The following is a 14839-nucleotide window of genomic DNA, read 5'->3' as shown; positions in this document are numbered from 1 at the left end:
AGGATCAGTTCAGCCAGGCAGATGAGTATGTTGGTGGAAGGATACTGGTTTGGATGGCGTGAGAAGAAGAAACGGAGGGCTTAGGGGCCTTTGTCTTTGCGGATCCATCTGTACAGTGACTGGATGCCCATGGTGAAGATGAGGCGTTGGGAGCTGGGGAAACAGAAATTTTGAAGGAGCTGAAGAGCATGGGTGGTGTCCTGAACGTAGGTGGGGAGTTCCTGGACTAAGGGGGACAGGATGGTGTCAAGGTAGGCAGAGATGAGTTCAGTGGGTCAGGTGCAGGCTGAGACAGTGGGTTGACTGAGGAAGTCAGGTTTGTGAATCTTTGATAGGAGGTGGAATCAGGCGTTGCAGGGTTCGCTGACAATGAAGTTGGAGGCTATAGATGGAAGATCTCCAGAGATGATGAAGTTGTAGATGATCTGAGAGATGGTGGTTTGGTGATGAGAGGTGAGGTCATGGTCAAGGAAGCAGTAGGAGGAGTTGTCTGTGAAGAGCCAAAGATCTTTTTCATTGAGAATCAGAATATTCACTCCCATATAAACCTTTGGCAGAAACTCAGATCCAGTGTAGACATCATTCTCAAGTCAAGCTAAAACTAACAACAGACTTTGAATTTATAGCATCAAGATGAATTTTTTTTAATTGCTTTGGTTTTAACCTGTTAAGCATATAAGAACGGGGCCATCAGCAACTGTAAAGAGATAATACTAGGACCCATTGACCAAACCATAATAAGTTTGGGGAAATGCAAATTTACAATTATAAACTATTATACTAATACTACACAATTAATTGTACCCACTGCTGAGAGATCTATATGTGTAACTATTTTGTTATTTAGAGATCAAATGCATTTCTTCACTCTGGCTGATCCTGAGAAAACCGGCTTTCTCTTATGTAAACAGTTTGCAGTTTGAAAGAGGTATAATGACTGGTGTGAAAATACTTCCATTGTGGTACACCTTTTCATGTCACAATTTTATTAGCATTCCTTACAATCACAGTGTTAAACAGCATGATAGCAAGCATCTGTTAGATATAAAATTTAATCATCTTCAGACTGTCAAATTTAATAATCTTTTTGAACGTTTCAAGTAATATTTCCATGTATGAGATGATCAAGCCTATGAATTCTGCTTCATCTTATTGTTGACAGCAATGAAAAGACAAAATACATATCCTGCATCTTCTCCAATTTTGTCAAATTAAATGTCTCAGCTGCATTTGAGAAGCTATTCAAAAGGACACACTTCATTAGTTAGACTGTGGAATGTTAGGAAGATCTTGGGAACTTGACAAAATAGAGAGCTTGTGGAATTAATAGTACTTAGGAATCCCTAGTATGTAAGCAGTACAAAAGGGACCCTAAAGCATTCGAGTAATGAGCACTATGTAATGGAAGTAGCATAACAGAGAAAGAATAATTGATAAGTGTTGCAGTATGTGTTAAGTTGAAAAGGAATGTATACATTTTGCAAGCCATTTAAATATATTATTCTTGGATATTTTGGTATATTCATGGCAGTGCTTCACAAACTTTTTTCCCATTGTGACAGTTTCAAGGCTGAAATATTGTTGGGATCACTCAGCGGTGTATATGTTGCAGAACCAACCATTACCAGGTAGTATTTGGAATACAGTGCTGCCACTAATTTGTCTTTCTATCCTGGGTCTTGGGTCATGTTTGGTTAACAATGGTAGACAATAAAGCATTCAGAGGTCCTAACGAGAAAAGGCATTTCTTTTTACACCAAGATTTAGGTTATTTCCTGATATCAATAGGTACAAGCTATATTGACCAGTTAAACATAATTACTGAGATTTCTCAGAAGCCAGTCTTGACAGACTTGATTTCATTGGATCATCAAACTAGACCTCTGTTTTTCCCACCTAAGACTGTATGACATCATCAAATTGGATAATACTTACTGCAGTTTCAATACTAACCCTTTAAGAACCCCTACAAGTGAAAACCTTGAAAGCTGGGTAGTTGTAGTCAGGGGTTGGTTAGCGTGGTGGAGCTGAGAGAGCATTAGGAAGCTCTGGTTTATACATTGTCTTGACCTGTACTGGTTGTGTGTTGTTGAGTGATAAAAGGTTTTGTTTTAATTAAATAACCATAGTTAAAAGGTATCTCATCAACTTCATAATAGTGATATGAGGATCAATTCCATTTTAAACAAAGAAACATGTTTGTATTTTTACGCAATCTATTTTGAATGGAAATCATGCATATCACAGCCTCAATTTCACATGGTATTCTTGCTATGAATGATTTTCCTTTCAATCTGCGGGAGGATGGATGACTGGCTGTTGATGGTATAGTAGTAATCGAGGAGCCCAGACCAATATTTTGGGGACACAGGTTCAATCATACAAAATTACTTAATAACTCTGAAATTTTAAATAACTAGTTCCATTAATTTGTTGCTGTAAAAACCCATCTGGTTCTCTGAGACCTTTAATAGAAAGAATCTGCCACCCTTTATTACTGTACCCTAGAGGTAACTCCTGACTTACAACACTGGTTGACTTTTAACTATTATCTGAATTGCTATAAAGTGTAAAAGGATTGAAGCCAAACAGGAAACTATCATCAAAATCAGAACTCCCTTCCTAACAAGACAGTGGGTACACCATGGACTGCATCAGTTCAAAAAAGCAGCTGACTTCTCAAAAGTAATTAGGGTGGGTAAATTTTTGGAGGTGATTATAAAAGATGGGATTTATGGACATTTAGAGAGGCAAAACTTGATTAGGGATAGTCAGCATGGTTTTGTGCGAGGCAAATCATGTTTCACGAACTTGATTGAGTTTTTTTGAGGAAGATACCAAAAATATTAGTGGTGGCAGAACAGCAGACATTGTTTATGTGGATTTTAGTAAAGCCTTTGACAAGGTTCCGCATGGTACAGTAATTAGTAAAGTTAAGTCACATGGGATTCAGGGTGTGCTTACCAACTAGATACATAATTGGCTTAACAGCAGGAGAGAGAGAGTAATGGTGGAAAGTTGTTTTTTTGGACTGGAGGCCTGTGACCAGCAATGTTCCACAGGGATCGGTTCTGGGTCCTCTCTTGTTTGTCGTTTATGTAAATAATTTGGATGAGAATATAGAGGACGTGATTAGTAAGTTTGACACCAAAATTGGTGGCATGGTAGAGTGTGAAGAAGGTTTTCTAAGATTACAAAAGGATCTTGATCAAATGGGTCAATGCGCTGTAACTTGGCAAATCGAGTTCAATCTGGATAAATGCGAGGTATTGCATTTTTGTACAACAAACAAGGGTAGGGCTAATACAATTAATAATAAGGTCTTGGGTAGTGTTGAAGAACAGAGGGACTTAGGGGTGCGGGTACATAATTCTGTAAAGTTGGTGTCACATATAGACAGAGTGGTTGCATTTGGCACACTTGCCTTCATACTTAGTCCTTTGAATATAGTAGTTGGGACATTAGGTTGAGGTTTTACTGGACATTGATGAGGCCTCTTCTGGAATACTGTGTCCCGTTATAAGAAGGATATTATGAAGCTGGAGAAGATTCAGAAGACGTTTACCAGGTTATTGCCAGGTATGGAAGGTTGCTGCTGGGTATGGAAGGTTTGAGTTATAAAGAAAGGTTGGATAGGCCGGGATTTTTTTCCACTGGAGCATAGGAGGTTGAGAGGTGACCTAATAGAAGTTTATAAAATAATAAGATAAAATTGATGATAGTCATCCTTACCTGAAGATGGGGCATTTCAAGACGAGGCACATTTTTCTGGTAAGAGAAGAGAGATTTTAAAAAGACCTAAGAGGCAAATTTTTACACAGAGGGTGGTTCACATGCAGTGAACTTCCTCAGGAAGTGGTGGATGCAGGTACAATTACAATGTTTAAAAGACATTTGAATGGATATATGAATAGGAAAGGTTTAGAAGGATATGAGGCAGGAGCAGGCAGGTGTGACAAATTTAGCTTGGGATTATGTTTGGCATGGACTGGTTGGATTAAAGGTCTGTTTCCATTCTGTATGAATCTCTGACTCTATGGCTAAAAAATGTGATGCCCACAGCCCATAAACGACAAATTTAAAACAGCCAGCAGGAAGATAGAATAATGAATAGGTGTAAGAGCAAGAATGACACTTGATGGAAAAGCATACACGTAAGATTGCTGTTTCTATTTTGATACCAGTATTACCAACAAGCTTTCTGATAGGTCCACAATTTAATGGTTGATGTACAGAATTTAACAAACAGTTTTATCACATGTAAAACAATAATCCTCCTTTTCCCATAGAAGTATCCTTTTGAAAACTACTATTCAACCTGTCCTGTTCCTTTACTAAGATAATCAGTGTTGTCTGTTATAATTATGCATATTCATTGTAGTTAATTACAGCTATTTCATGTATTCAGTATGAAATTTATTTTTCCTTAGGAAAGTCTAATTAGCACCCAGGTGAGCTGAATTTTAAATTTAGCATTGATTAGGAAGAGCAAATAAAGCAACACCTTTCATTACAAAGGCTAATGAATATCCTACAATCCAGGTAGTCTAATGATTTCGAGAAAAAACGTCTTCATAAAGATATCTTAACCATTTTTTGAAAATACTTACATTATTCATTTTAATGCAAGTTAGCAATAGTTTTTTTATGTGCAATATATAGTAAATAGATAAATTAGCTCTCATCATTTTTGTAATAATGATAGGAAGCATAAAATTTATAAAATTTGATACTGTGGTCTCTGTCACCTGTTGTTACTCTTTTTTTTCTCATGCATTTACAGGCAACGGATGCAAAAATCAACTATGTATAATCTCTGTGTGGAAATGCAACGACTGTCCCAGGAGTTTCAGTGGCTTCATATTTCTCAGGATGAGTTCCTTTGCATGAAAGTGTTGCTACTCTTTAGCATTAGTAAGTATGTAGTTAAAGCAAGCTGCGGAAAAGACAGTTGAATGTTATATCTGCAATTGTATGTAATATTTTCTTACTGTGCGATATGGATTTATCTTCACAAATTTTTTTAAAATTCAACTTTCATGGATACCCAATTGAACAAGTGCTGCAGCAAGATCCCAGTTGGTATCACTGAACCAGCAAACTTCCAGACTTTTGTAAACGTTCAGGCAGTCTAACTTTCCTTTTCAGAGAGTATCATAAAAGGAAAGCTAGAAAACCATGTTTTATTTTGGGTAAGCATCAGAGGACAAGAGTGAGATGTACTTAGAATAAAAATATTTTTGAATGACTAAAATAAGATTGTGAAAACTTTGGATGAAAAGTGCCTGGCCCCTCCCCCATCATTGACCTTGGCAAATTGATCAAAGGCTATATAAATTCTAAGGCCTGTGAAGCCAAACAACATGAGGCCAGAATATCCAGACTTTAACCTGTTTCTAATCCTTGTAGCACTCTCCCAAGAGAGTCATAGTAATACACAATATACCATAATTCTCTGTGAATACTCCACAGTCAATGCCAATTGTTTTTAAATTTAGAAGGAACAATTGATTTTTAATTAGTAAACCTCCTTTGACGTTACTCTTAGCATATGTAGTTTTTAACAAATGGAGCATTTTGCCTTATTTTGGTTTTCTCAGAGTATGGGTGCTTCGACCAACATTCATTGCTGGTCCCTAATTGTCCTTCAGAAAGGCTTTAGGAAGTCAGGAGATAAGTCACTCACAATAGTGTACATCGCGGTTGGTCAGCTTTTCTGATCACAACATGTGGTCATTTCAATTACTTATATATTTAATGTTACTATCCCCCAGAATATTGACTGACATTCAACTATTGATTTCAAAGAGATGTGGTCATTTTGCCCACTGGGGCCTGGAGAATTCCCATTTCATATTAACATAGAGTGTGAGAGGTTTCATCACTCTGCCAGTATTTGATGGGGCTGCTCTTAATTTCCAGCTGCAGTCCAGTCCCATACGTTAGCGAACTAGTGTGGAAGGAAATTGGCATATCAGAGGATCTCTTCATCAGACTATCCTTGGTTTTGGCTGAGATGGCGCTTTTAACAGCTCTAGATAACGTACAGTTGAGGGAATCGTTTGATCCAACAGTCGTTTTATCCTAGGGATCCCGAAGAGTGAGCACAAATTGCCTGCTACTTTGTTTGAGGCCTTCCACAAGGCCCTGGAACATATCAGTATACTTCAAAATGTCACCCTAAAATTTGATCTTTTAAGTTTTCTTTAAATCTGGGGCAGGATTGTTTATCATAGTTCATCGATGTGTGCCTCTTCAAGAATGGAGCAGTTGTTATTCATCTGACTTGTCACCCATGCTTCCGGCCTTGCCCCTTCCCATCATTCATGACAGTATGATGGGGTCCCACCTAACACCTTCATTCCAACAGCCTCCACATTCAAAGGATCACACCCGCCATTTCAGACAAATTCAGCAGAACACCACCATCAAACACATCTTTCCTTCCTATCGCTGTTCGCATGGACCACTGCCTCCAGAGCACCCGAGTCCATTCCTTGACCCATTAACACCACCACCCCTTGCCACGGCACCTTCCCATGTAACTGCAGAAGTAACAACACTTGCCCTTCATCACTTCCCTACGCCCCATCCAAGAGTCTAAACAGTCTTTCTAGGTAAAGCAACATTTCACCTGTACTTTCTCCAATCTGCGAAATTGAGGACTGCAATTTAGAGTCGAATGTGTGGTGCTGGAACTGCACAGCAGGTCAGGCAGCATCCGAAGAGCAGGAGAATCGGCGTTTCGGGCAAAAGCCCTTCCTGCTCCTCGGATGCTGCCTGACCTGTGCTTTTCCAGCACCACCTTCTTCAATCTGGTCTGTTGCATCACTGGAGAAACCAAATGCGGATTGGGTAATCGCTTTGCAGAACACCTCCAGTCCATGCACAAGCATGGACCTGACCTTCCCTGAGCCGGTCATTTTAACATGATATCATGCTCACATGCCCACTTGTCTTTCCTCAGAATGCTGCAATGCTGCAGCGAATCACTGCACAAACTGAACAAACAACATCTCATCTTCAGGCAAGGCACCTCACAACTTTCTGGATTTAAGACTGAGTTCACTACCTTCAAATTATGAACCACACCCATTCCTATCCTTTGTTTTGGCTTTACTTGCATTTTCTGTCACCATATCCTCTCTCCTCTCGCCCCACTTCAGTGGGACTTGCCTGTTTTTTTCCTATTTGGCAGTTAGACAGACCTTCTCTGACAACTTCTCTACCCCAGCACTTTACACCCCCTGCCCCCGCCCAGACTATTGCATGAATGCTGTCTTCTCTACACTTCACATCAGCTCTGATAAAGAGTCATAGAGATGTACAGCTCGGAAACGGACCCTTTGGTCCAACCTATCCATGCCGACCAGATATCCCAACCTAATCTAGTCCCATTTGCCAGCACTTGGCCCACATCCTTCTTAGCCCTTCCTATTCTTTACCCATCCAGATGCCTTTTAAATATTGCATTGTACTATCTGGCGGCTTATGCACGCACCACCCTTTGTGTGAAAACGTTGCCCCCGAGGTCTCTGAAAAATTTTTCCCCTCTCATCCTAAACCTATGCCCTCTGGTTCTGGACTCCTCCACCCCAGGGAACAGACTTTATCTGTTTACCCTATCCATGCCCCTCATGATTTTATAAACCTTTATAAGGACACCCCTCAGCTCTGATGCTGCAGGGAAAATAGCCCCAGCTTATTCAGCCTCTCCCTCTCGCTCAAATCTCCAATCATGGCAACATCCTTGTAAATCTTTTCTGAACCATTTCAAGTTTCACAACATCCTTCTGATAGGAAGAATTGTATGCAACATTCCAAAAGTGGCCTAACCAATGTCCTGTACTGCTGAAACATGACCTCCCAACTCCTATACTCAATACTCTGAACAATAAAGGAACGCGTACCAAATGCCTTTTTCACTATACTATCCATCTGCGACTCTCTAGCAGCTACGAACCTGCACTCCAAGGTCTCTTTGTTCAGCAATGCTCCCAAGGACCTTACCATTAAGTGTATAGGTCCTGCTCTGATTTTCTTTCCCAAAATGCAGTACCTTGAATTTATCTAAATTAAACTCCATCTGCCACTCCTCAGCCCATTGGCCCATCTAATTAAGATTCCTTTGTAACCTGAGGTAACCTCCTTCGCTGCCCACTACACCTCCAATATTAGGTGTCATCTGCAAGTTAACTAACTATGCCTCTTAGGCTCACATCCAAAAAAGTTAAATGATGAAAAGTACTGGACCCAGCACAGATCCTTGTGGCTCTCAACTGGTCACAATCTGAAAAGCCCACCCTCCAGCACCACCCTTTGTCTTCTACCTTTGAGCCAGTTCAGTATCCAGTTAGCTAGTTTTCCTCGTATTCCTTGAAATCTAACCTTACTAACTGGTCTCCCATGGGGAACCTTGTCAGACACCTTACTGACATACATATAGATCGTCTCCACCATTCTGCCCTCATCAATCCTTTTTGTTTTTTCTTCAAAAAGCTCAATCACATTTGTGAGACATGATTTCACACACACAAAGCCATGTTGACTATCTTTAATAAGTCCTTGCCTTTCCAAATCCATGTAAATCCTGTCCCTCAGGATTCCCCCAACAACTTGCCCACCACTGATGTTAAGCTCACTGGTCCATAGTTCCCTGGCTTGTCCTTAACACGTTCCTTACAATCATGGTACCACTTTAGTCAACCTTCAGTTTTCCGGCACCTCACCTATGACTATCAATAATATCTCAGCAAGGCACCCAGCAGTCACTTCTCTAGCTTCCTGCAGAGTTCTAGGATACGCCTGATCAGGTCCTGTGGATTTATCTATTTTTATGCTTTTCAAGACACCCAACACTTCCTCCTGTGTAAAATGGACAACTTTCAAGATGTCACCATCTAAATCCTTACATTCTATACCTTCCATATCCTTTTCCACAAGTGATTATTTCCAAGAATCTACTGCCACTACAAGCTGTTCTCTGGAGATCCAGATAAAAGGTGTGGAACAAACTCTACATAGAAGGATACAGCGCAGTACAGGCCCTTCGGCCCTCGATGTTGCGCCGACCAAATCCTACCTAACCTATACTAGCCCAATAACTTCCAAATGCCTATCCAATGCCCGCTTAAATGACCATAAAGAAGGAGAGTTCACCACTGATACGGGCAGGGCATTCCATGAACTCACAACCCGCTGTGTGAAGAATCTACCCCTAACATCTGTCCTATACCTACCACCCCTTAATTTAAAGCTATGTCCCCTAGTAACACCTGACTCCATTAGCGGTAAAAGGTTCTTAGTATCTACCCTATCTAAACCCCTAATCATCTTATACACTTCTATCAGATCTCCCCTAAACCTTCTCTTCTCCAATGAGAACAGCCCCAAGTGCCTCAGCCTTTCCTCATAAGATTTTCTTATGAGGAAAGGCTCTAATGTTTATGCCAACTAATAATATTCCACAATATTCTTTTTGTAAATTCTATTTTCAATTGGTTTTGTTGACTATCTCTAATCAGTCCTTGCCTTTCCAAATACATGTACATGCTGTCTCTCAGGATTCCTTTCAACAACTTGCCTACCACCAACGTCAGGGTCACTGGTCTAAAGCCAACATCTAGTCTTCCAGCACCTCACCTGTGAGTATCGATGATACAAATATTTCTGTAAGGGACCTCAGTGATCACTTCTCTAGCTTCCCACAGAGTTCTAAATCAGGTCCCAGAGTTTTATCCACTTTAATGCATTTCAAGACAACCAACACCACCACCTCTAATATGGTTATTTTTCAAGATGTCACCATCTATTTCTCTACATTCTACATCTTCCATATCCTTCTGCACAGTAAACACTGATGCAAAATACTTGTTTATGTTTTAGGTGGAAGCTGAGAGCAAGAACAAACAACGTTGTTATCTCTGGTTTGTTACCCGTGGCATGTGATAGTGAGGCAAGGAATAGGGAGAGTTATCAGCTGAACATGTGGCTACAAGGATGGTGCAGGAGGAAGGGTTTCAAGTACTTGGATAATTGGGACTCATTCTGGGGAAAGTGGGACCTGTACAAACAGGACGGTCTTCACTTGAACCAGAGGGGTACTAATATCCTGGGTGGGAAATTTGCTGGTGCTATTCGGGTGGGTTTAAGGGATGGGAAGCTGAAGTGTAGTTGCAGTGCACAGGAGGATGAGAGTATGGAGGACAGGAACAGGATTTCAGGGTCACAGGAATGTGCTGGCAGACAGCAAACTGGTTTGAAGTGTGTCTACTGCAACGCCAGAAGTATCCGAAATAAGGGAGGTTAACTTGCAGCATGGATAGGTACCTAGGACATCGATGTTGTGACCATTTCAGAGACATGGATAGAGCAGGGTGATTCCAGGGTTTAGATCTTTCATTAAGAACGGGCAAGGCGGTAAAAGAGGGGGATGTGTGGCCTTGTCAGTCAAGGATAGTATAACGGGGGCTGAGAGAACTTTTGACAAAGACTCGTCTACTGAGGTAACGTGGGCTGTGGTTAGAAACAGAAGAGAGGTCACACTACTTGGAGTTTTATACAGGCCTCCGCCGAGTTCCAGGGAGGTGGAAGAGAGGATTGGCAAAATTATTCTGGGTAGGACTGAAAGGAGCCAGGTGGTCATTATGGGAGACTTTAACTTCCCCAACATTGACTGGAAATGCTATAACTCTAGTGCATCGGATGTATCAGTTTTTGTCCAATGTGTACAGGAGGGTTTCTTGACAGAGTATGTCGAAGGACTGACAAGAGGGGAGGCCACACCGGATCTGGTGCTTGGTAATTAACCAGGCCAGCTGTTGATTTAGTTGTAGGTGAGCACTTTGGAGAGAGTGACCATAATTCAGTTATGTTTAGTTTAGTGATGGAAAGGGATAGGTACATGCCACAGATTAAGAGGTATCGATGAGGCAAGGGCAATTATAATGCGATTAGGCAAGAATTAGGATGCATGGATTGGGGTAGCAAAATGCAGGGGATGCAGACAATGGAAATGTGGAGCAGGTTTAAGGAACAGTTATTGTGTGTCCTTGATAGGTATGTCCATCTCAGGCAGGGAAGAAGTGATAAGGTAAGAGAACAGTGGTTTACAACAGAAATTTCATCTTTTGTTAAGCAGAAGGAGGAGGCTTATGTGTTAATGAGGCAAGATGGTACAGATGAGGTGATGGAGAGTTACAAATCAGCTAGGAAGGATTTAAAGAGGGAGTTAAGAAGAGCAAAGAGAGGACACGAGCAGTTTTTAGCAAATAGAATAAAGGAGAACCCTTTATAAAGGTATGTGAGGAATAAAAGGATGACTAGGGTAGGAATAGGGCCAGTTAAAGACAGAAGTGGGAAGTTGAGTGTTGACCCTGTGGAGATCGGAGAGGTGCTAAACGAACATTTCTCATCGGTGTTCACTCAGGAAAAGGAGAATATTGTAGAGGAGAAGAATGAGGTGCTAGACTAGAAAGTTTCGAGGTTAGTTACGAATAGGTGTTATCAATTCTAGCATGAGTGAAAGTAGACAAGTTCCCTGGACCAGATGGGATTTATCCGAGGATTCTCTGGGAAGCTAGGGAGGAGATAGCAGAGCATTTGGTTTTGATATTTGAGTCGTCAATGTCTCCAAGATTAGTACCAGAGGACTAGAGGATTGCAAATGTTGTGCCCTTGTTCATGAAGGGCAGTAGTGGAATGGGGAGATTACCTTACACTGAAAGACTGGAGCGACTGGGCTTGTATATCCTTGAGTTTAGAAGACTAAGAGGGGATATGATTGAGACATATAAGATTATTAAAGGATTGGACACTCTGGAGGCAGAAAACATGTTTCCGCTGATGAGTGAGTGCCGAACCAGAGGACACAGCTTAAAAATACGGGGTAGACCATTTAGGACAGAGATGAGGAGAAACCTCTTCACCCAGAGAGTGGTGGCTGTGTGGAATGTTCTGCCCCAGAGGGCATGGAGGCCCAGTCTATGGATTCATTTAAGAAAGAGTTGGATAGAGCTCTCAAGGATTGTGGAATCAAGGGTTATGGAGATAAGGCAGGAACAGGATACTGATTAAGGATAATCAGCCGTGATCATATTGAATGGTAGTGCAGGCTCGAAGGGCAGAATGGCCTACTCCTGCACCTATTGTCTATAGTGATGACCCAGGTAATTATAAATCAGTGAGCCTTACGTCTGTTGTAAGAAAGTTTTTGGAAAGGATTATAAGAGATAAGATTTATAATCATCTAGCAAGCAACAATTTGATTTCAGATAGTCAAATAGAGTTCAATGCAGCTAAATTTGAGGTGATGCACTTTGGGAAGAATAACTGGAAGGCACAGTACTAGGTCAATGGAAAGATTCTTGGTAGTGTAGATGTGCAGAGGGATCTCGGAGTCCATGTACCTAGATCCCTGAAAGTTGCGACCCAGGTTGATAGTGTTGTTAAGAAGGCATACTGTGTGTTAGGTTTCATTCGTCGAGGGATTGAGTTCTGGAGTCGCTAGTGCGACCACACTTGGAATATTGTGTACAGTTCTGGTCACCATATTTCAGGAAGGATGTGGATGCATCGGAAAAGGTGCAGAAGAGATTTACCAGGATGTGGCCGGGTCTGGAAGGAAGATCTTATGAGGAAAGGCTGAGAGACTTGGGTCTGTTCTCATTGGAAAAAAGGCTAAGAGGGGATTTGATAGAGACATAGAAGATGATCAGAGGATTAGATAGGGTAGACAGTGAAAGACTTTTTCCTAGGATGATGACGTCAGCTTGTACAAGGGGCATAACTACAAATTATGGGGTGATAGATTTAAAACAAATGTCAGAGGCAGGTTCTTTATGCAGAGAGTGGTAAGGGTGTGGAATGCCCTACCTGCTAATGTAGTCAGCTCAGCCACATTAGGGAGCTTTAACAGTCCTTAGATAAGCACATGGATGATGATGGGATAGTGTAGGGGGACGAGCTGAGAATAGTTCACAGGTCGGCGCAACATTGAGGGCCGAAGGACCTGTTCTGCATTGTATTGTTTTACGTTCCCCCATCTCCTGCAGCTCCGCGCTGAGGCTGCCTTGCTGATCTTTGAGGGGCCCTATTCTCTCTCTAGCTACCCTTTTATCCTTAATGAATTTGTAAACACCCTTTGGATTCTCCTTAACCCCATTTGCCAAAGCTATCTCATGTCCCCTTTTTGCCCTCCTGATTTCCCTCTTAAGTATACTCCTACTGCCTTTATAATCTTCTGAGGATTCACTCAATCTCTCTGTCGATTCCTGACATGGGCTTCCTTTTTTTCTTAACCAAACCCTCAATTTCTCTAGTCATCCAGCATTCCCTACACCTACCAGCCTTTCCTTTCACCCTAGCAGGAATATACTGTCTCTGGACTCTCATTATCTAATTTCTAAAAGCTTCCCATTTTCCAACTGTCCCTTTACCTGCAAACATCTGCCCACAGTCAGCTTTTAAAAGTTCTTGTCTAATAGCATCTAAACCAACCTTCCTCCAATTTAGAATTTCAACTTTTAGATCTGGTCTATCCTTTTCCATCGCTATTTTAAAACTAATAGAATTATGGTCGCTGGCAGCAAAGTACCCCCCACTGACACCTCAGTCACCTGCCCTGCCTTGTTTCCCAAGAGTAGGCCAGGTTTGGCACCTTCTCTAGTCGGTGCATCCACATTCTGAATCAGAAAATTTGTTGTACACTTTTAACAAATTCCTCTCCATCTAAACCCTTAACACTATGGCAGTCCCAGTCTATGTTTAGAAAGTTAAAATCCCCTACCATAACCATTCTATTATTCTTACAGATAACTGAAATGACCTAAATTATTTGTTTCTCCACTTCTTGCTGACTATTAGGGGGTCTGTAATACAATCCCAATAAGCTGATCATCCTTTCTTATTTCTCAGTTACACCCAAATAATTCCCCAGGATGCATTTCCAGGAATATCCTCCTTAAGTACAGCTATAACGCTATCCCATATTAAAAATGACATTACCCCTCCACTTGCTTCCCTTTCTATCCTTCCTATAGCATTTGTATCCTGGAACATTAAGCTGCCAGTCCCGTCCATCCCTGAGCCGTGTTTCTGTAATTGCTGTGGTATCCCAGTCCCATGTTCCTAACCATGCCCTGAGTTCATCTGCCTTCCCTGTTCGGCCTCTTGCATTGAAATAACTGCAGTTTAATTTATCAGTCTTACCTTGTTCTATGCTTTGTTCTTGCCTGCTCTGACTGTTTGACTGACTTCTTTTCTCAACTGCACCAGTCTCAGAATGATCTCTTTCCTCTATCTCCCTGAGTCCCATCCCACAACCGTACTGGTTTAAATTCTCTTACGCAGCTCCAGCAAATCTCTATGCCAGTATATTAGTTCCCTTCCAATTCAGGTGCAATCTGTCCTTCTTATAGAGATCACTCCTACCCAGAAGAGATTCCAATGATCCAAAAACGTGAACCCTTGTCCCATGCACCAGCTCCCCAGCCACACATTCATCTGCTCTATCCTTCTATTCCTCCCCTCACTAGCTTGTAGCACCGAGAGTAATCCAGATAATACTACCTCAAGGATATCCTTTTTAAATTCCTGCCTAACTTTCTATAACTCCCTTCAGAATCTCATCCTTTTCCTTTCCTATGTTGTTGATTCCCATGTGTACAATGACCTCCTGGTCCGTCTCCCCTTTGAGAACATTCTGCACCCTCTCCGAGACCTCCTTCATCCTGCCACCAGGAGGCAACACACCATTTTTTGCTGCTGGCTGCAGAAATGTCTGTCTGTGCCTCTGACTAGAGAGTCTCCTAACACAATCGATCACTTGGAACCTGAAGTA

General features: G+C 41.5%; 1 protein-coding gene across 3 annotated transcripts in view; it reads left to right on the top strand.

Moving 5' to 3' along the window:
- ar (androgen receptor) overlaps positions 1-14839 on the top strand; it is a 209383-nt gene that overhangs the window by 182800 nt on the left and 11744 nt on the right. For all 3 annotated transcript variants that reach the window (XM_060832444.1, XM_060832446.1, XM_060832445.1), the window contains exon 6: positions 4784-4914. In XM_060832444.1, the coding sequence (XP_060688427.1) occupies positions 4784-4914 (131 nt within the window). The remainder of the gene's footprint in view (positions 1-4783; positions 4915-14839) is intronic.

Source organism: Hemiscyllium ocellatum, chromosome 11 (assembly GCF_020745735.1).
Source record: "Hemiscyllium ocellatum isolate sHemOce1 chromosome 11, sHemOce1.pat.X.cur, whole genome shotgun sequence".
In the NCBI taxonomy this organism is placed as follows: Eukaryota; Metazoa; Chordata; class Chondrichthyes; order Orectolobiformes; family Hemiscylliidae; genus Hemiscyllium; species Hemiscyllium ocellatum.
The sequence above is the reverse complement of the archived record's forward strand: the minus strand, read 5'-3'. Positions and strand labels throughout refer to the sequence as shown.